This window comes from Anguilla rostrata, chromosome 19 (assembly GCF_018555375.3).
Source record: "Anguilla rostrata isolate EN2019 chromosome 19, ASM1855537v3, whole genome shotgun sequence".
NCBI lineage: Eukaryota > Metazoa > Chordata > Actinopteri > Anguilliformes > Anguillidae > Anguilla > Anguilla rostrata.
Genome location: NC_057951.1, coordinates 13,721,546 through 13,743,281, shown reverse-complemented (window position 1 = coordinate 13,743,281; position 21,736 = coordinate 13,721,546). Strand labels below are relative to the sequence as shown.

General features: G+C 48.8%; 1 protein-coding gene across 1 annotated transcript; it reads left to right on the top strand.

The window, feature by feature from the left end:
- Positions 1 to 1,309: 1,309 nt before the first annotated feature.
- Positions 1,310 to 21,360, top strand: tnpo3 (transportin 3). The gene is given in 23 exon segments (XM_064319702.1): positions 1,310 to 1,620; positions 5,723 to 5,923; positions 6,846 to 6,919; positions 7,198 to 7,354; positions 8,383 to 8,526; positions 8,672 to 8,847; positions 9,411 to 9,549; positions 10,020 to 10,166; positions 10,431 to 10,538; positions 11,605 to 11,696; positions 11,851 to 11,990; positions 13,287 to 13,478; positions 14,248 to 14,339; positions 14,452 to 14,528; positions 14,973 to 15,033; positions 15,529 to 15,540; positions 16,302 to 16,550; positions 16,668 to 16,762; positions 17,178 to 17,334; positions 18,074 to 18,241; positions 18,798 to 18,910; positions 19,883 to 19,973; positions 20,502 to 21,360. Coding segments are annotated over 22 exon segments (2,775 nt in total). The 5' UTR covers positions 1,310 to 1,500; the 3' UTR covers positions 19,944 to 19,973; positions 20,502 to 21,360.
- The last annotated feature ends 376 nt before the right edge of the window (positions 21,361 to 21,736 follow it).

The window sequence follows — 21,736 nt, the reverse complement described above, 5'->3', positions numbered from 1 at the left end:
AAGAAGAAGGCTAAGACCTTTTGATGGCAATGGGCTGGCCTGGCCTGGCTGTCTGCCAAAGAGAAAATCACTTCCAGTGTCAATTGTGTATGATAAGGGAGATAAATTATAAAGCCAACAAATAAATCTACACATCTGAAATTTGATAAATATTTTATAAGACCAAAGTGATAATTTATGTAAGTGATTTGCTGTAATATAGTCACAACATTGGAGCCTTTGAATGAAAGTTTTAAAGTAGTTTTTTTAAATGTTAGTGTTTAAGTTTGTCATTATTTAATGGTACATTAGAATTTAAAAAAATAAATTGATGAATCGAAAACCATGATTTCCAAAACCGTATTGAAATCAAACTGATGAATTCCTCAGAAATAAGTTTTTGTTTGTACACTGTACATTGTATCTGTAGAACTTTCTTGAGTCCAGGTGAAACTGCGGTTGAAGGGATGCTATATGGCCTTTGGTAAGCCATTTTGCTGACCTAGCCAACCCAACAAAGTGTCTCAGTATGGCATTTGGAATAGTAGCCAATTAGGCCACATGATACTGTAGCTTACATTTTACTGCACAGTAACATACATGCAAATTTAACTCCTTAGCTAGAGTGGTTCAAACTTTAGTCTACAGTTGAGGGCATGTAATGTTGCACATGGTATCTACACTGACAGCATAATAGTTGCACGCGTAACGTCCCTGGACGAGCCTCCAAAACTATTTTTAAAAATGTCTTCAAAAAACAGCCCCCTTGTATTTCTTGCACCTAGTATTACACCAAGTTTCTGCTTGTTAATCCTGCTCCACGAGTCATGAGTAAAACAATATTTATAAAATATTGCCTATATTTATATGTATTTGGTTAAATTAAAACCAAAGCCAGTTCTTTCAGATGCTCAGGCCAAATCTGTGTTCAGGTGCAGTCTCAAAACAGAAACCAAAATTTGAGATTCTGTTTTACTCATAATAAAAATATTACAGTTGCAATAGGTATTGAAGCGGACAATACAATGCATCCGGTACATAGTAAGGGAACAGCAGCTAGGATGTTATATACGATTCCCTGCAGTTGACATAGCTAGCAACTACATTAAGGAATTCTTGAACGTATAATTAAGAATACAAATTATTAATTTTATTCAAGATCATCAATTTTGCTAACAACGTACGTCTGGGCTGTTCATACATGTTCTAAAAAAATGTAGTTGTTGCCTCAGCACCTCTTTATGCCTGTTTTAGTTAGATCAATTTGCCAATGTAGTACATCCTCAAAGAAAAACCCCCCTGGTTCTCAATGCACATAGATTATGGTTCCTGTTTGTCGATTTCCAGACGGGGGCGTTTACCCAGAGCACGCGGGGAAGCCAGTGTTGTGTGAAGATGGCGGTTAGAGTGCTGTATACAACGCCCGAATAAATAATATCACGCAGTCCTTCAGATCTCCGGAACAGATAATACATCTGTACTTAAGCCCTTTTTCTCTACCCTGCATCAGAGTGTGGCGGCATGGAGGGAGGTAAACCATCCCTTGCGCTAGTCTACCAGGCCGTGCAAGCCCTTTATCACGACCCGGACCCCGCCGGAAAAGAACGAGCCTCTGTATGGCTTGGGGAGCTGCAGAGATCGGTAAGTAATGAGTGGGAAATCCCGGGGCTTTAGATGGGCCTAAATTATCAGGATCAGGAAGCTTGCTAGCCCTGGACTACGAACTCCTGGCTTATAATTAAGTATTACACAGCTGTAGAGTCAATTGTTTATTATTCATTTTAAAAAATACAATGATTGCATAAAAAGTGTTCCCGCTTACTGGCGAGAACACCACATCGTGTATTGTTAAATTAGGTAAACCTTGGAAGAATTCTTTGGGGATTTGGCTAGCTAGGTTAGCTGTGTTGGATAGGCTGTTTGCCGAAAACCTCGATAGCTGGCCGCTTAGTTAGCTACCTGGCTGTTATTCTAACCGAGCTAATTTAGCTTTAGCGTTATGTATTTAGTTTAGGTAAGTTAGATAACTATGCGAGGGTAGTACTCGGCGTCTTTCTGTTTCACAGCTATCACCTCGCTGACTGACTATCTACATAATTAATGTTGTATTGGCTTTGGACCGATCAATGCCGAAGGTGCAGTTCACGTTAGCTATCTCGGCTACCTTGCTAGCTTTGCACGGAGTATGATATCCGGATTTTCGAGCGGTGTGACACGCCAGCTCGCTACTGTGTTTTGTGAACTGAATAGCCCATACGGTTGCTTGTTTGCTGTGTATTTATGATATCGTTGCTCAGTCAGTATTGTTTCATTTAATAACATTAGCCAGCTAAATACATTTTTAATATCTTGTATTTTTCGGGTCCCAAGTTGTAGTGCTAGCTGCTGCGACAAGAAATGCGATCGCTAGCTTGCTAGCAAGCAGGCTAGCTAAGAATAAACTAACGATAGTTCGCGAATGTTGACTCTAGGTCCATTTGTAAGTTTTCTAATTCTTAATTCTAACTTTAGTTTTGTATGCAGAATTAGCTATGATGTTCTACCAAGATAATTTACGTTACCCAAACTTCCCTATTTTAGTGTGGCATCCAGCTACCGCTGTCAAATTAGAGGTGGATTATAAAAGCTCTCATTTTGAAATATCACTTATTACGTATCAGTGATTCAACTAGTGATCACATTTTCAATTGTGTTCGTAGTATTGCCTGTTGTACAAAGAAATATTTGTCAATAGCTGTACAAAAGTCAGTATGATGTACCAGTTAATTAAACAAGCTGAGATCATACTCAGCCATAGCGTGGCCACAATAACGACCTACATTAGCTTTAATTCTAGCCGATGCTTCTTTGCATTTCCGCATCGTCAGTGCTTATGTTCCAATATATTCTTTATGCCAAATCGACCATTATGTTGCGCTTAGGGCGGGCCTGTCTAATCGTATGTCAATCAAGGAAGTTGCAATGCATAACTCGGTGTTATAAGGTGTTTCAGTTATTCTTTGGTTAAATTTACCAAACCATTGCCTCATAGAGTTGACAGTGCTACGATTTGTGTGCTCTCCCTGCACATCTGCGCGATTTCGACGCTGTCGTAAGTTTGTCATTCATATGAAGAGGAGCCAGACACCACTGTCTGTTTCGACTGCTCTGTAAGGTCATGTGGCCTCAGGTGGCAGATATCGATTACCTCCAGTCCTGTTTTCTATTGGTGAAACCTTAAACAGTCAGTTCCCATGAGCTGGTGAAGACCTTGAAGAGACCATTTTTGGTGCGTGATTGGCAGGATCCCCCATGAATACCAGGCCCTGTGATAGAGGTCTATGCTTGGCATGACAGTACAGTGTGGAGACTGTGCCATGGCTGTAGTCATCTGCAAGCATGGTCAAGATTATAAAACCAAAACACAATGCATAGCACAACGTCCGCGTGGGCATATAATTATATTAATGTAATTGTCTTGCCATGGTGACTGTACGTTCCTACAACTGAGCTGTAAGACCGGCATTCATTAATGCAAACGTCAGCCGGTTTTACTTTTCGATCATCCTGAACTTCGTTTAATTATTTTTGCGGTCATGGTATTGTTCACATGTTTTCATGTCTCTAATCATGTTTTTGATTTTTTTAAATCTTCAGTTGATTTCAGCTGTGAACTGTTTTGAGCAGTCCACCATGTGACTGGCTGCCACATGGTTCAGACCCAATATAACATAAGCCCAAATGAATGAGCCATTCAGCCGTCGTCCGTGGGACTCCTGGGTCAGTTTTTAGAAAATGAGGGGGCGGGGCCTGTGGCTTGTGTCAGAGGGTCGCGATAAATTTGCTTCTGCACCCTCTCAGATTTCTGCCGTGTCAGAAACCGTCTTCCTCTCTGGCCTCAGTAGTGAGCGTGAAGGATTCCACTGCCCAGTCTGCTGTCCACTTCTGCCAGTAGTTTATCTGAATCAAAGATGAAATGACAACTTTTTTTCCATTTAATACCTAAAAGAGGATGGTCGCAGGAGTGAGTGTGTGAGTGAGAGTGTGACTGACTGACTGACTGTGTGTGAGTGAGAGTGTGAGAGTGTTTGAGCTAGAGAACAAGAGAGATTGATTGGAAGACATGGGTGTGATGATGAGGTGTGCTGGTATAACTCATAGTTATGAATGAGGATGGATGTAATGATCAATCTCAGGAAGATAACGGGCGAATGGTTTGTTGTGTGTTTAACTTCAATTACAAATTTCAAAATTACAAAGGGTAGTAACAGAATTACTAGCCTTGACTAAGACACAGACCAAAATACCTGCTTGGTTTTGAATGTGGGCTGTGCCAGTGCTTACTATGCTGACTAGCGCCTGCCCAGCTAACGCAGAATGTTCTCACAATGTTACTGGAATGTTCTCTCAATGTTATAACATTGGCACTACGCGGCAGCAACATTGTGAGAACGCTTTATGTTGGCAGGGCGATTGGCGCAAGCTTCACTCAGGGAAGGAAGGGCTGGGTTTTTACTGCATTTCATTGTGCCAGCAACCCTCAACCCAACATAGTCAATCAGCTGCCTGGCAGTCTGCCCGTTGGGTGGCACACGAAATGTCCTCCTTTGACTAATGTCTGTGTGAGCCTGATTTGTGGACTGTGGTGTAATGAGAGGCGATGGCTGACGTCACGTGCTTCTGACGAGAGCGCGTGCTTGTCGGCGCCCGACGAGGACAAAGATTGGGCATTCCGAATTGATGGAAAATGTGATGAAGCGGGGGAGGAATCTGAATAATTTATGGCTCAAGAGGAAGAATATTGTAATTTTGCTGAACTCTAATTAGGTGCCATTGAGCCTTTCGGCTCTGGGTGTGTTCTGTAACTACGGACGCGACACCAGGTCCCTCCATTAGCACACAGTCTCATCATTTCAAAAATCAAAGAGAAGTGTCTGTTTCTCTGGAGCATCGTTGCTATCTCAGTCCCACAGGGTTGCCAGCTTTGTGGTTTTCATCCCAAATTGGGCTACTTTTTAGACTTAGCTGTGGGTAGAAAATGACTTGCCCCTGTGCGTCACATTGTTTTTTTTTTTGGGCTGCTATTTAGCAAATGCTTGGTCGCGGCTAAGGCGAGCTCTCTTAGACTCTCAGTGGTTATGATACTTGCGCCATCGCTGCCTCCCCCCATCCAATTTGGCCTACCGTCGCCCAGTTTTTTCTTTAGGCCTGCAATTTTTTTCTAGACCTGGCAAACCTGACCTGTCATAATGGGGGGGTGGGGGGGGGGCGGGGTTTGTACGCTGACCTGGGACACTTGCCATTAAAGCAATCAAAATGTAGCAGAGAATGAGTAGTGCGGCCTGTAGGGTATTTAGGCCTGAGCTGGTCAATGCCATATATGCTCAACACATGATTCCACGGAGCACAGGTAATAGTACAGTTGTATCTGGTTTCAGTTATGTCCCCAGTCCTAATTCCACATGCAGGCCACAAACTAAGATTGTGTGACCTGTTGGTGTTCTGCTCTTCTAAACGCATTGTAGGTTTACTGGAGCCTTCAGTAATCTCACTGTGAGGAACTGTAGATGTCTCATCGAATGGAAGAGGAACACTGACTTGCTTACGCATCGCCCTGCAGTGGTTTTGCATTGCAAACATTTGATGCCACTAAAGAGTAGATAGGCAAATTTTAGTGAAAATGCATCCTTGTTAATTGAATGTGCACCCACCCCCTATGCTCCTGCTCTTCCCCTCCCTGTGCTCCCCCCCCCCCCCCATGTAGATGTACGCCTGGGAGATTTCGGATCAGCTGCTCCAGCTGAAGCAGGACGTGGAGTCCTGCTACTTCGCGGCCCAGACGATGAAGATGAAGATCCAGACCTCGTTCTATGAACTTCCTGCCGACACTCACGTGTCCTTGCGTGACTCGCTGCTCTCTCACATTGAGAACCTCAAAGACCTCTCCCCCATCATCGTCACCCAGGTAACAGGCCACACCCATGTGCCGTTGATGTCTAACAGCTTCTAAACTTTAAAGGAGTGATGTATTCTATACACAACTAGGTGTTATGGGTCCTTTCCCACTTCATTGGGCATTTCAGAAAGAACTGAAGGTCACAAGAGACACCATCACTCTGTGCTCTCACACACTGCCAGAAAAAGGCTTCTGAATCTGCAAGGAAACTCACAAATTTTTTACAGACACTTGTCATGCCCCTTTGCACCCCAGAAATCTCCATGTTGGGTCATTTTGGAGGGAGATTTGAAATGCGTGACTTGTGTGTTGATTTGTGATTTTACATGGCTGGAGCAGTGTTCTGCTTTCTTACCGCTGATAAATATGCGCAACGTAAATGTTTCTTCTGCAAATGTGTGAACGCACGGTCGGACGTCTTGTGCAATTGCAGAAATGTGAAACATGTTTGCAACCAGTCCGTCCTTTGCAAGATACAGATGTTAATTATAATAAACTCCCAATTGTGTGGCCTATTTCTGGAGCAGATTTTGCTCAAATGGATGATGAATGAGTAAAATTCAGTTGGCATGGCAATAAAATGCATAACATGAAGGTAAAATATGAAAAAAGAACCTCGGGGATACGAAGGAAGGTGATGTCAAAATAGAATTTTAAGATTCAAATCCCGTCCTCAATGGCAGTTTTGCCACTTCTGTTGACTTGTCTTTTTGCATAGACTGTGAATGAACAGTCAACCTCCACATTTAAAAAACGGTACCAGCAGCTACATGTCCGTGCATTACTCCTGTGCTGCACAGCACTTCAGATGTAAAGAAGCGTGTGTGTTTTTTAGGTTTATTCTGCAGTGCATTTGTGGACTTTGTGGAAGATTGTCGTGAAGCAGAAATAAGCATGTAAATTAACATTGACGTTCTTGCCCTTTCTCCAGCTTGCTCTGGCAATAGCAGATCTTGCCCTGCAGATGGCCTCGTGGAAGGGCTGTGTTCACACACTTATTGAGAAGTAAGTTCCTCTTCGTTCACCGTTTGCTTTTAATGTTTCCTTAATGGTTGTATTGAGTAAAAATGTCCCCTTGTAAGGAACTGTGAAACAGCGGCTGGTGACACAGTGCTGTCAGGATGCAGCTTGAGCTCCTGATTTAGACACCACTTAGACGGGTGTCTAATGTACTTTTGTGACTGTACTTTTAAAAATTTAAGTTTAACATTAATAAATGGAAGATGGCTGAAGTGATTTCTCATGCATGGTAAAATGACCCCCCCCCTCCTGTACGTGTGCAGATACAGTAACGAGGTGACGTCGATGACATTCCTGATCGAGATCCTGACCGTGCTGCCCGAGGAGGTCCACAGCCGCTCCCTGCGGATCGGAGCCAATCGGCGCACGGAGATCATTGAGGACCTGGCCTACTACTCCAGCACCGTCATCACGCTGCTGGTGCGGGACCCTGCGCTCAGCCCGTCTGCTCTAACCCACTTCCCAAACCCGCCACGCTATTTATAACCGGGGTCCCCCACCCCTGCCCGCGCCCTGAATTAATCAGAGCGGCCCCACCCGGGGGGGAACCAATCACGCGAGCGAGATGAGTGGCTTACCCGCACGTTTCAAACGCGCTGTCTGTGCAGGAGTGTTCAGTCCAGCGTAGGGTTTGTGGAATGTGATTCATAGGCGTTAAGGGTTGGCTGTGGTAGACGTTAATGGACGATGTGTTGTTTGTTTTTAGTCACTGTGCTTTTATGTACATTAGCCAGTTACATGTTTTAATTGGGGAGCAGGGAGGAGAAACATGGCTGAAGGAGTCCTTCTTGTTTTTCCTCATTTGTTTTGTGTGATTTCATTATTTTTTTGTAAAAAAATCAGTCTTGTTCTTGAGTACCTTCTTAATCTTTTCTAATTAAAATGAGTTTAAATCAGTTTGGAAAAAACTGATTGGGGCTGTCAAAAAAAGTTTTAAGTCGCTCTGGACGAGAACATCTGCTGAATGCCCGTAATGTACTGTTCATTTCGACCCTGGTCCGGGAGCGGCTGACTGCTGTCCTAAATGAGCCGGCATGTCTTCCCTCCCCCGGCCTCTTGTGTTTATAGAGCTTTACCTACAGGCTTCATCAGCCTTGTTCATGAGGCCTCGTGCACCATGTCTGTGGTACCTGCATTAAAAGAGCTGCATGCGGCTGGCATTGTGGGAACTGTGTACAGTGTGCGTACAGGGCCCAGGCTAGGATAGACAAGTAAACGAGGCAGATGGGTCAAAGTGAAAGAGGAAGTGAAAGTCCTCTGTGGTGTAGGAAGTGCCACTCGCTCACCACCACTCTCCCCATCGCTCTCTCTCCCCGCCACTCTCTGACTGACTCTCTCTCCCCCCCCCGCTCGCTCACTGACTCTCTCCCCCCCTGCTCGCTCTCTGCCCCTCTCTCTCTCCCCCGCTCGCTCACTGCCCCTCTCTGACTGCCCCTCTCTCCCTCCAGCTCTCCTGCGTGGAGAAGACGGGCAGTGACGAGAAGATGCTGATCAAGGTGTTCCGCTGCCTGGGCAGCTGGTTCAACCTGGGCGTGCTGGACAGCAACTTCATGGCCAACAACCAGCTCCTCATCGTCCTCTTCCAAGTGCTGGTGAGTCCTCTCTCCCCCACCACCCCCACACCCCCGCAGGTCCCTGAGCGACGGGCTGCGGGCCGTGCTGAGTCATAAGTGTGTAAATATGCGCTGTAACCCAACGGCGCCCCCTACTGACCGCCTTTGGCGTCTGCGCCCGCAGCAGCGGGACGAGACGTCCACCAACCTGCACGAGGCGGCGTCGGACTCCGTGTGCTCCGCCCTGTACGCCATCGAGAACGTGGACGCCAACGTGGCGCTGGCCATGCAGCTGTTCCAGGGCGTGCTGACGCTGGAGACGGCCTACCACATGGCCGTGGCCCGCGAGGACCTGGACAAGTGAGCGCCGAGCCCGTTAGCCTCAGAAGAGCACACGCGCGAAGCCCCCGCAACTTTATTTATAAAGGGGAAATCACACACAGACACCGGCTCTCTTTTTCAGTGGAGCCCTGTGCAACAACTCCACTGGACATGTATTTATGTGGAGCGTTGGTTAAAATGTCATCAATAAGGGTAGATTTAGATTTATATGGGTAGAAAGTGATTAATTGGCTTAAACCCCAGATCAATACAGGTAGACTTTAAACAATCGGAGGATGGGGACAAACAATTATGGTTAAGATCTCCCAAAATAACCCCCTCAGAGGATAGGAAGGGAGCTAGCAGTTCTGCTGTAGCATCCATGACATTAGCAGCTGCAGAAGGTGGGCGATGGACTGCTGCCACATAGAGGCTGACGTTAGGACGTTAGGAGTTCTGTTTTAGCAACTAGCAGTTCAAACTGCTTTGGAACAGAAACACTAGGTTATTTTTTAATCATTTTAAATTATTGTTTGTTCTTGCTGGTTACACTGCGAGTGATGACATCACGGCCCTCCTCCGTGTCCCCCCCCTTCCCCCAGGGTGTTGAATTACTGCAGGATCTTCACGGAGCTGTGCGAGACCTTCCTGGAGACGATCGTGCGCAGTCCCGGGCAGGGGATGGGCGACCTGCGTACGCTGGAGCTCCTGCTGATCTGCGCGGGGCACCCCCAATATGAGGTGAGGCGCGGGGCACCCCCAATATGAGGTGAGGCGCGGGGCCCACTTCCCGCCCCAGCCGCTGGGATTACTCTCTCTCCTCACCCCCCCCCCTCCCCCCAAACCTGCCGCACCTACGTCACATTCTGTGGCTCTTTTGAAGTGGGTTTAGTGGCCTGACGAGTCTGTGTGTTGGCTGGACGTGAAGCTTTCATACTTTCGACTGGAGTAGCTGGCTGTTTTCCACCATCAAAGCCCGATGACAAGGAAATATGACCATCTGCAGATCTTCCGCAGATCTGCTGTCCTGTAGGTTTTCTCTCCAACCCTGTGGAAGCACACCTCATTCAACAGCTAGAGATGTCGCTGGGTTGCTGATTGGTGGAGTCAGGTGTGGCAGTTTGAAATGAGCTGAAATCCTAGAGGAGGGTAGCTCTGCAGGAGCAGTCCTGTTGTAAAGCAGCATTAGTGACACCTCCTTCTGCGCGCAGGTTGTGGAGATCTCCTTTAATTTCTGGTACCGGCTTGGCGAGCACCTGTACAAGACCAACGACGCTGTCCTGCACAGCATCTTCAGGCCTTACATACAGAGGCTGCTGCATGGGCTGGCCCGGCACTGCCAGCTGGACCCCGATCACGTGAGACCCTAACCACACACACACACACACATGCACGCACGTATACGCACCCACGCACACACATGCATGCGTGCATGCACATACATACACACGCACACGCACGTATACACACGCACACATATGCATGCACACACACACGCACGCACGTATACACACACACACACACACACATGCGCACTGTCTTTGTATTTGTCTTTTTAATCTTTGACTGCTGCTCTGCGTTTTACGGTTTTGTTTACTGTGCTTTTATTTTGTCCCGTGCAGGAGGGAATTCCAGAAGACACAGACGATTTCGGAGAGTTCCGGATGAGGGTCTCAGACCTGGTGAAGGACGTGATTTTCCTCGTGGGGTCCATGGAGTGCTTTTCCCAGGTACTGGAGCTCATCTTCCTCAGTCTGGAGCTCAGCTTCCTCAGTCTGTAGCTCAGCTTCCTCAGTCTGGAGCTCAGCTCCCTCAGTCTGTAGCTCCGCTCCCTCAGTCTGTAGCTCAGCTCCCTCAGTCTGTAGCCAAGCTTCCTCAGTCTGTAGCCAAGCTTCCTCAGTCTGGAGCTCAGCTTCCTCAGTCTGTAGCTCAGCTTCCTCAGTCTGTAGCTCAGCTTCCTCAGTCTGTAGCTCATCTTCCTCAGTCTGGAGCTCAGCTCCCTCAGTCTGTAGCTCAGCTTCCTCAGTCTGTAGCTCAGCTTCCTCAGTCTGGAGCTCAGCTTCCTCAGTCTGTAGCTCAGCTTCCTCAGTCTGTAGCTCAGCTTCCTCAGTCTGTAGCTCAGCTTCCTCAGTCTGGAGCTCAGCTCCCTCAGTCTGTAGCTCAGCTTCCTCAGTCTGTAGCTCAGCTTCCTCAGTCTGGAGCTCAGCTCCCTCAGTCTGTAGCTCAGCTCCCTCAGTCTGTAGCTCAGCTTCCTCAGTCTGTAGCTCAGCTTCCTCAGTCTGGAGCTCAGCTCCCTCAGTCTGTAGCTCAGCTCCCTCAGTCTGTAGCTCAGCTTCCTCAGTCTGTAGCTCAGCTCCCTCAGTCTGGAGCTCAGCTTCCTCAGTCTGGAGCTCAGCTTCCTCAGTCTGGAGCTCAGCTTCCTCAGTCTGTAGCTCAGCTTCCTCAGTCTGTAGCTCAGCTTCCTCAGTCTGGAGCTCAGCTTCCTCAGTCTGTAGCTCAGCTTCCTCAGTCTACTCTCTGACTGGCCATGGCAGACTCGGCAGGGAGCGTTTTCCCAGTCGGATACCAATGGTCTGCCTTGTGTCTGTCAAGTCTACCAAGTGTCGACCAAGTCTATTTAAGTGCCAACCCAGTTTCTGCCAAGTGTGTGGAAACTATTTACCAAGTCTACCAAGTGTCTAGCAAAAAATCTACCAAGTATATGAAGTGTCTAACCAAGTATCTAGGTGTATTGTACCAGTTGTGTGCCGGTGATGCCCCTGTTGTTGTTGGTATAATGTGCCCGATGTCTCCCAGCTGTACTCCACTCTGAAAGAGGGCAACCCGCCCTGGGAGGTGACCGAAGCTGTGCTCTTCATCATGGCCGCCATCGCCAAGAGCGTAGACCCGTGAGTAGAGACCTTACTGTGCATTTCCTGTGTCGTTACCATGCGCTTCCTGTGCCGTTACTAAGTGTGGCTGCCGTCTCCATGCAGTAAGTGCTCAACATTTGAATGGCTGTGCTGGTGTGTGACATGCTAACCCCCCCCCCCCTTCCCGCAGTGATAATAACCCCACCCTGACGGAGGTGCTGGAGCAGGTGGTCCTGCTGCCGCAGACGGTCCACATCGCCGTGCGGTACACCAGCATCGAGCTGGTGGGGGAGATGAGCGAGGTGGTGGACCGCAATCCCCGCTTCTTAGGTACGCCCCCGCCCCACGCCTACGCCCGCCCGAGCAGTGGAGGGTGTAAAATTTAACTGCAGGGGGGTTTGTGTTACTGCTGGGTGTCTCTTCCTGCCTAACCCTTTGAAGAATAGGTTGTAAGTAAGATAAATCAGGGTTCTAGAACTCGATTGCTTTCAATTACCAGTAGTGATTGTGACATCAGCATTAGAATGTTCAGTTAAGAACGTTTTACTCACATATTTGTGATGTCACACCGTAAGGGGTTAAGTAACGGGTGCCGGGGAGGTGGGTGGGTCCTGCAGTGCGCTGTGGAATCTGGGCTGTGCCAGTGCAGACTGGGGCAGATTGGGGCTGGCAGCAGGGCCAGTGACTTGGCCGTTGCCCAGGGGGGCAGAGGGTTTTTGGATGGCTCTGTGTGTGAAGACCTTCTGTGACCGGTTGTGGCCTCTCTCCCTGTTTACTGTGACTGTGGGAATGAGCTGTAGAGACCGCAGTGACCCTGACACTTCCTTTGACTCCCAGTGACAGTGAGTGAGTGTGTGGGAGGTTCATGCCGAGATCCCATTATATATCAGCTGAGGGTCCAGGGAAGTAGCTGCATTTGCTACACGGTATTTTACTACATGTCTATGCTGTACTGTAACGGCTCTCTTTGTGTGTGTGTGTGTGTGTGTGTGTGTATATGTGTGTGTGTATGTGTGTGTGTGTGTGTGTGTGTATATGTGTGTGTGCGTGTGTGCGTGTGTGCGTGTGTGCGTGTGTGCGTGTGTGTGTGTATATGTGTGTGTGTATATGTGTGTGTGTATATGTGTGTGTGTGTGTGTGTGTGTATATATGTGTGTTTTATAGTATTGTGTGTGTGTGTGTGTGTATATGTGTGTGTGTGTATATATGTGTGTGTATATGTGTGTGTGTGTTTGTATATATGTGTGTGTGTATATGTGTGTGTGTGTATATGTGTGGGTGTGGCGTGTGTGTGTGTGTATACGTGTGTGTGTTATATGTGTGTGTGTGTGTGTGTGTGTGTGTGTATTGTGTGTGTGTTTGTCTGTGTGTGTGTGTGTGTGTGTGTGTGTGTATATTGTGTGTGTGTGTGTGTGTATATTGTGTGTGTGTGTGCGTTGTGTGTGTGTGTGTGTGTGTGTGTATTGTATATGTGTGTGTGTATATATGTGTGTATATGTGTGTGTATGTGTGTGTATATGTGTGTGTGTGTGTGTGTGTGTGTGTGTGTGTGTGTGTATATGTGTGTGTGTGTGTGTGTGTGTGTGTGTGTGTGTGTGTGTATATGTGTGTGTGCGTTCCCCACAGACCCCGTGCTGAATTACCTGATGAAGGGCTTGAGGGAGAAGCCGCTGGCCTCGGTGGCTGCCAAGGCCATCCACAACATCTGCTCGGTGTGCCGGGACCACATGGCGCAGCACTTCCAGGGCCTCCTGGACATCGCCCGCGCGCTCGACTCCTTCGCCCTGTCCACCGAGGCCGCCGTCGGCCTCCTCAAAGGTAGGGGGCGCCCCAGGCTCGGCATCAGAGTGAGGCAGAATAAGAAATGGATCACTAGATCTGCCTCTCCAAATGTCAAGCCTTAACTGAGCTCCTTTGCTTCGCTGCTAACACTTAAAAACGTATTTTTTAAAAGCAATTTTGTTTGTTTTTTTTTTTGTCATCGAGTAGGAATTGGGATTTGACCTGCAGTCGTTGTCGCTAAAGCGTGTTGCATGTGGTGCCCGATCAGCAGGGTGTGGCTGTGTAATGGCACAGCAGGGTGTGGCTGTGTAATGGCACAGCAGGGTGTGGCTGTGTAATGGCACAGCAGGGTATGGCTGTGTAATGGCACAGCAGGGTATGGCTGTGTAATGGCACAGCAGGGTATGGCTGTGTAATGGCACAGCAGGGTGTGGCTGTGTAATGGCACAGCAGGGTGTGGCTGTGTAATGGCACAGCAGGGTATGGCTGTGTAATGGCACAGCAGGGTATGGCTGTGTAATGGCACAGCAGGGTATGGCTGTGTAATGGCACAGCAGGGTGTGGCTGTGTAATGGCACAGCAGGGTGTGGCTGTGTAATGGCACAGCAGGGTATGGCTGTGTAATGGCACAGCAGGGTATGGCTGTGTAATGGCACAGCAGGGTATGGCTGTGTAATGGCACAGCAGGGTGTGGCTGTGTAATGGCACAGCAGGGTGTGGCTGTGTAATGGCAGTGTGCAGAGTCTGAATTGTGCTTTTCGCCTCATTAACTCTGATATTTTTCCCGGTTTCCCTCTCCGCTCAGGCACTGCTTTAGTTCTTGCCCGGCTGCCGCTGGAGAAGATCGCCGAATGTTTGAGTGACCTGTGCGCAGTGCAAGTCCTGGCCCTCAAAAAGGTGGGTGCCCCCCGATGAGCGCCATCGTGTGACCCCTGTAATCGTGCCGGTACCTCCTCGAAATCTGAAATTTTATTGCCTGCGTGTTGAACTTCCTGTTTCCTGTCCGCAGCTTCTCTCCCAAGAGCCTAGCAATGGCAAATCATCTGACCCCACGGTGTGGCTGGACAGGCTGGCGGTCATCTTCAGGTAGGCCACCCGCTTCGCTCTGAAGTGTTTCTGACACTTTGTTTTACTCAAATAAAGCACTTCAAAAGTGTGGAATTTGAGTCGACAGGAATCGCTGGAGGCTTGTACCTTTGCTGAGGTATCATGTACAGCAAATTCCCCTTCCTTGGCTCAGTAAAATGTGCTTCCAGAGTATTTGGTCAGACCCAGACCAGAGGGAGGCTGTTTCAGACAGGATCAGCTTTTGTCTGTTTGCTGCTTGTGTAGTGCAGTGAATGAGTAACGGGGCTTGGAACTCAGAGGGGTTGCGGGTTTGATTCTCTGCTGGGCTGCTTCCGTCATACCCAGGAGAAATGCGCTTGGTCACAGTTACGTTGGTAAACTTCCAGCTGTCTAAACACAGATAAAAGCGCTTGCGAAAGATGTGGAATGTAATGCTTTTTTCTTTTTCCTTTTCTTTTCCAGACACACAAACCCTATAGTAGAGAACGGCCAGACGCATCCCTGTCAGAAAGTCATACAGGAAGTAAGCTGGTGTCTTTCTGCTTGATTCTGCGTATTGTAGAATAATAATGTTAATAATAAAACTTTTTTTTAGCACCATAGGATATTTGCAGCCCAGAATACTTAACACAGGGATGTCCAATCTTATCCAAAATGGCTGGTGTGGGTGCAGGTTTTTGTTTTAGACTCTAATACACCTTATGCTACTTATCGATTGAAGACCACACTTGGTTAAATTGGTGTAACCCTGCGCCCACACTGGCCCTCTGTGGGTAAGTGGATTGGAGGTGGAGGTGTCGTGGGGTGACGGTGAGGATTGGTGGGTGACTGTGGAGGTGGAGCGTGTGGAGGGTGTTAGGGGCTGGCCGTGTCCCCGTGCGAGATTGGCGTGCTGTCGAGAGCTGAATAGCCCAGGTGACGCTCGTGGGCGCTGCTGCGGCTGGTTCGCGTGGCTGTGGCAGGCTCGCTCTGCTGCAGCGCTGGTCACGAGGTACGAGTGTGTGTGTGAGTGTGTGAGTTGTGGTGTGTGGTGTGTGTGGAGTGGTGTGTTGGTGTGAGAGAGTGAGGTGGAGTGAGAGTGAGGTGGAGTGGGTGTGTGGTGTGTGGTGTGGTGTGTGTGTGTGTGGTGTGTGGTGTGAGTGTGAGTGGAGTGTGAGGTGATGTGTGTGGTGTGAGTGTGAGTGTGGTGTGTGTGTGGTGGTGGTGTGGGTGTGTGTGTGTGTGTGTGGTGTGTGTGGTGTGCTAAGCCACCGTGCGAGTCAGATCTGGCGAGTGCGTCGTGGACGCTGATGCCAGGCTGTCGCGATCGTGGTGCGTGCTGCGTGCTGCGGCTGTGCGTGGTGGTGCGGGCGTCCGCTCTGCTGCGCGCTGGTCGTGGTGCGTGAGTGTGTGTGTGGTGTGTGTGTGTGTGTGAGTGTGAGTGTGATGGTGTGTGGTGTGGTGTGAGTGTGAGTGTGTGTGTGTGTGTGTGGTGTGTGCGTGCGTGGTGCGTGGTGTGCGTGTGAGTGTGTGTGAGTGTGTGTAGTGTGAGTGTGAGTGTGTGAGTGTGTGTGTGGTGTGAGTGTAGTGTGGTGTGAGTGTGTGTGTGGTGTGAGTGTGGTGTGTGGTGCGTGCGTGCGTGGTGGTGATGGTGTGTGTGTGTGTGTGTATGTGCGTGCGTGCGTGCGTGCGTGAGGGTGTGTGTGTGTGTGTGTGTGTGTGAGTGTGTGAGTGTGTGTGTGTGTGTGTGTGTGTGTGTGTGTGTGTGTGTGTGTGTGAGTGTGTGTATGTGTGTGTGTTTGTGAGTATGAGTGATTCTGACTCCTCTCTCTTGCTGCCTCTCATTCCCGTCTCACCTATTCCTCTTGCTCCAATTCTTTTTCTCTCCGTTTCATTGCCACTCTGTCTCTCTCTCTCTCCATCTCCCCCCTCTATCCCTCTCAGATGGTGAGTGTGTATCAGGTGTACCCACACTCCTGCTTCCTGTACCTGGGGAGTATCCTGGTGGATGAGTATGGAATGGAGGAGGGCTGCAGACAGGGTCTGCTGGACATGTTACAGGTAAGCCCCCAGAGAGCAACGTCCCCAGTCCTCCTCTCCTCTCAGTGTCGTCTTGTTGTCTTCCACGTTGGCTGATGTGGGTGAACTCCTCCTCCTCCTCCTGCTCTTCCTCTCCAGGCCCTGTGCATGCCGACCTTCCAGCTGTTGGAACAGCCCAACGGACTGCGCAACCACCCCGACACGGTGGACGACCTCTTCAGGCTGGCCACCAGGTGCGCTTTGCTGCTTCGCCTGCGCCGCTCGCTGGTCATGTGACTCTCTGAGCGGGAAAAAGGGCTTTGAGAAACCGCCACTGAATTCCTCAGTAGCAGGCTTCTCCCAGCACTGTTGTATAATTCATAATGAAACGTGCCGTTTTTCTCTGCTCGGTCTGTGTGATTGGTGAAGTGGAGCGCCTTCCTGTACTCTGTATCAGTCTGAATGTTTGGCCATCCGCTCCGGTGTGAACACTGGCCTGACTGTTGGCTTTTGTGTAGCTCTTAAATGGTGCTGATTACAGGGTCTTAAACAGCAGTGTTGTGTTTTCAGTGTTGTGATGGTTGGGATTCTCACTTTCTGTGTCCTCCTCTCCCCTCCCTGTGTGTGTGTGTGTGTGTGTGCGCTTGTGTGTGTGTCTCTCACGCTCAGGTTCATACAGCGGAGTCCTGTCACGCTGCTCTCCAGTCAGATCATCATTCACATCATCCAGTGCGCCATCGCCGCCACCACGCTGGACCACCGGGATGCCAACTGCAGCGTCATGAAGTTCGTGCGTGACCTCATCCACACGGGCATCACCAACGACGTGAGCGCCGCGCGTTTCTCTCTCTCTCTCTCTCTCTCTCTCTCTCTCTCTCTCCTCCCCCTCTCCTCTCTCTCCCTCCCCTCTCCTCTCTCCCTCTCTCCTCTCTCTCTCTCTCCTCTCTCTCCCTCTCTCTCTCTCTCTCTCTCTCTCTCTCTCTCCCTCTCTCTCTCTCTCTCTCACCTCCGTCGTCTTTGTCTTTGAAATCCTCTGTTTATCTGTCTCTCACGCTCACACCCTTTCCTTATCTCTGTAATGTATCTGTAACAGGTGTCGTAGTCCTTCTCCCCAAAGGTTAAATTCATGCCCCTGATTCTAGCAGGGTCGGTTCAGATGGGGTTAAAGGTTAAATTCATGCCCCTGATTCTAGCAGGGTCGGTTCAGATGGGGTTAAAGGTTAAATTCATGCCCCTGATTCTATCAGGGTGAGTTCAGATGGGGTTAAAGGTTAAATTTATGCCCCTGATTCTAGCAGGGTCAGTTCAGATGGGGTTAAAGGTTAAATTCATGCCCCTGATTCTAGCAGGGTGAGTTTCGATGGGGTTAAAGGTTAAATTTATGCCCCTGATTCTAGCAGGGTCGGTTCAGAAGGGGTTAAAGGTTAAATTCATGCCCCTGATTCTGGGTCTCTTGCTGCCTCTGATGTGTACAGTGTAAGTTTTGGAGGGTTAAATGGAGGACACAAAGATGGCGCTGCGCGTGGTGCTCGGGTGACGGTTAGCCTTCTCTCTGCGTCTGGCAGCACGAGGACGACTTTGAGCTGCGGAAGCAGCTGATTGCTCAGGCGATGGGGCAGCACGGGCAGCAGCTGGTCACCCAGCTCATCCACACCTGCTGCTTCTGCCTGCCCCCCTACACCCTGCCCGACGTGGCCGAGGTCGTCTGGGAGATCATGCTCTTCGACCGGCCGGTGAGTCTTAACGCGGCGCCCCCTTCAGGAGGGACCTGGAACTGCACAGAGACCGTCGCCCGGTTGTTAAGTCACGCTGGATAACTGCGTTAGAGTGGCGATCTTCATTCCTGTTCCTGGGCAGCCCGCAGGGTCTGCTGGGTTTATGTTTTTATTTGGCACTTAGTTAATCGATCAATTAAAGCACTAATTGATCGATCGCATGGTTAACCCACCACACCTGGTTTCTTTGGTCTGAACTGGTTGCTGATGTGGAGGTGCAAACACAAGCCAGCAGACCCTGCAGCTCTCCAGGGCCTGGAATGAAGATCAGTATTGCAGAGCGCCAGTAGAGGGCGCTTTACCTGCATAGTTCAGCCTTTCTCAGTGTCTGTGCTGAGCTTTGTGACATTTTGCCTAGTCATGTTGATTTGAGAGATTTGTGAAGGGCTTTTGATGTGGCTTCCGTTCCAGGCAGTTAGTGGAAGGCTTGCATGCGTTCTGAGTTTGTGAGTGTGTGTGTGACACGTGCGCTTGCCTGTCTGGTAAATCTCCGCGGCTGTTTGGCCGTTTTTAGACGTTCTGCCGCTGGCTGGAGAACGCGCTGAAGGGTCTCCCCAAGGAGACGGCGGGCGGGGCCGTGACCGTCACACACAAACAGCTGACCGACTTCCACAAACAGGTCACCAGGTGAGTCACCACCCCCCAGGGCCACGGATCAATCCTGCCGTCTGTGCCGCTGAACTTTGACCTGTTACAGCCCTGCCTGCTGCTGTTATTTATTTAAAAACTTTATCGACTTGCTGCCAAAAAAAGCAGGGAAAAAGGCTTGAGGACACTACACAACACTGTCCTGGGTTGTGAGGGTGGTGGCACCAGCTGTGGATACGTAAGAACTAAGCCTGTTTGCAATGTAAATCTCTTCTATGTTACAACTTGTGCACTACTAAAATAAAACATGTTCCACCACACAGCATAGTAAGAATGTAACCCTACATGTAAACCAAATATTTTTGCAAGCCATTTACCAGGAATAATGGTGTCATTTTCATAACATTTCAATGGCAATACGATTCAAATATATTCAAAAAATGAAATGGGTTGGAAATATGTAAACCCCTTGGTTCGGAGAAAAGGGTGTTTGTTTCCTTAGTATAGCCTATGGGGAAATTGAGAGGTGCTTTATCGGTTGCTGTAGCTTTGGCAATAGAAGCAAGCGGTTACATGCGTTACATATGGAGTTCAGTGGTTGGATCAGTCGACATTGACATGATCTTGTGCGCCTGTCCACTGCTTTATGGCAGGCTTTGCGCCCTGCTAAGTTTTGTACTAAGAACAAATGCTGCAACCAAATTTAGTCAGCTGCTTAATTGTAAACTGACTAGTAGCTTCTAAGCCTGCAGTGTTGCACCTGGAGCAGCCCCACCCCGGGGTCAGAAAGGCACTCGGTGTGGGAAACGGAAACGGGCCTCTGTGACTCTTGCGTCATGTCAGAGCACGTGCCAGCATTCTAGAGTGATGTGAGGTCACTGAACTGATAGCAGTAGTAAATGAGTAAGCAGTGAAAATAACTCTCCCTTAGTGCAGAAGGGTCTGTGTGTGTGGAAACAGTGACGTTTTTGTTCCAGTTCTTCTGACGGCGAGTGTTTTTGTCCCTTGCAGTGCAGAGGAATGCAAGCAGGTCTGTTGGGCAATTCGAGAATTCACCAGGTTGTTCCGATAGCTACGCGTGCACGTTCTACCAGAAGACCAGGTAAGCCCCCGTCGCCCCGGACCATGTCGCCAGGGGGGCACACCCCTTCTGCCTACCGCGTGAGTGTAGACTCAAAACCGGACCTCGTCACGGAGACGTTTCGTGAAGCAGGGTGCATGGCGTTTAATGCAGCAGGCTGGTGGGTTTGCGCGTGACCTTTCCCTGTTCACGTCCATTTTTGAATATGCGATGCAAATCCCTGAGACGGAGCACCTCTCTCGTCCTCCTGTTATGCCATAGGCCTGGTGAAGCTCCTTTTTCAAGCGCAGCTCTCACTTCCATCTCAGAAGGGCAGAAAGTGTTAGGGTTAGGGTTGGAATGCATTTTCTGTATTATAATGTATTTTATGGGAGGTCGAGAACAGGGACAAATGGGTGACATTCTTGCTGACGCATCGGCCAATTGAATCATTCGTTATTTGTACACCAGTTTATTTTAGTGTGTGCGTGCAGTCCTTATTTGATTGGTGGGAGCACAGAGTCGCGCAGCCGCAGTAACCCAGCTGACCTTTGCCCTCTCCGCCTGCAGGACTCTTTTCTTTGCAACGTTGAAAGGTGTGACAGCATTGAGGAACGAGGTGACTGCAAATGAAAAAAAAGGGAACTCCCTCATGAAGGGTGGGTGGGACTCAGCCCTCTGTGGAAAGCCAATGGGACGCGTGGCTGTGTTGGAGAGGTGTGTGAGCGATGGGCACCGAGGTGCTCGGGGAAAAAAAGAGGTCTTTGCGGATCTGGCGCTGCTGTAGCCGCAGCTGGAAAACAGGGGATTGTGGGAAGCCCGATGGCTTTTCCGGAGGACTGAGCTTTTTAATGAACGTTCGCTGATTTGGAGACATGAATTCACCCCAAGTCGGCTGGATTTCTACAAATCAAGGACCCATCGTGAAACGAAAGAAAAAAAAAAACGAAAAAAAAAAACAAAGATGTGCCTGGTAGAAAAATACATAAAGACTTGTGTATGTTTTGAAAATGAAAGAGAATTTATTTTCATGGACTGTCTAAAGAACGACCAAACATGGTTTGCTGTCTGTGCCATTAAAAAGAAAAGAAAAAAAAACAAATAGCAAGTCCATGATATCGGCTTCAAAAATGAAATTTGGAATTGCTAGAAAGGGATGCTGGATGCAGCCCTTTGACCTTTTTAATGATTGGCTGGAGTTTTACCGTTACGCGATTGCCAGAGTAAGCTGCGACTTGGTCGAGTGGACTCTGGCAGGGGTTTTTTTTTTTTTTTTTTCTTTCCTCCTCCTGGCAGTGCATTCTGGGAAGAAGGTGAGAGACCATCATTCATTGGATGGCTGCCCTGGGCCCGAGGAGGTGTGCTAACATACTTCCCCATCTGGTGTTGCAGCCATCTCGTGAACAATAAAATTAAAGTGAGGACAAAACCGCTTGTGTGGAGCTCGTGTTTGGTTTCAGGGCTCGGTCTAAATAGCCTCCATTTTGCTGACTTGTTGCTTCCTGCACATCCTCGGCCTGCTAGAGTAATGTCCCCTCACTGGAGTAGGACCTCCTACATACAGGACAGGGAGGCTGCTCACTGGTGGGTTAATGAATGCCACCTTAGGGTTGCCTTAAAGGCAGGTCTTGGTGAGTAGTGTTTCAGAAAAACTAAAATGATCTCTCTTCGTCTTTATTAGCCAAGTTAGTGGAGAAGCTAGGAAGTGTCACTTCAAAGTAGCGTCTGTTTCATTAGTTAAAGAGTGAAATCCTGCCAGCCCAGCATTGACATGTTGGTCTGTAAAGTTATAATGCCGTGGAATA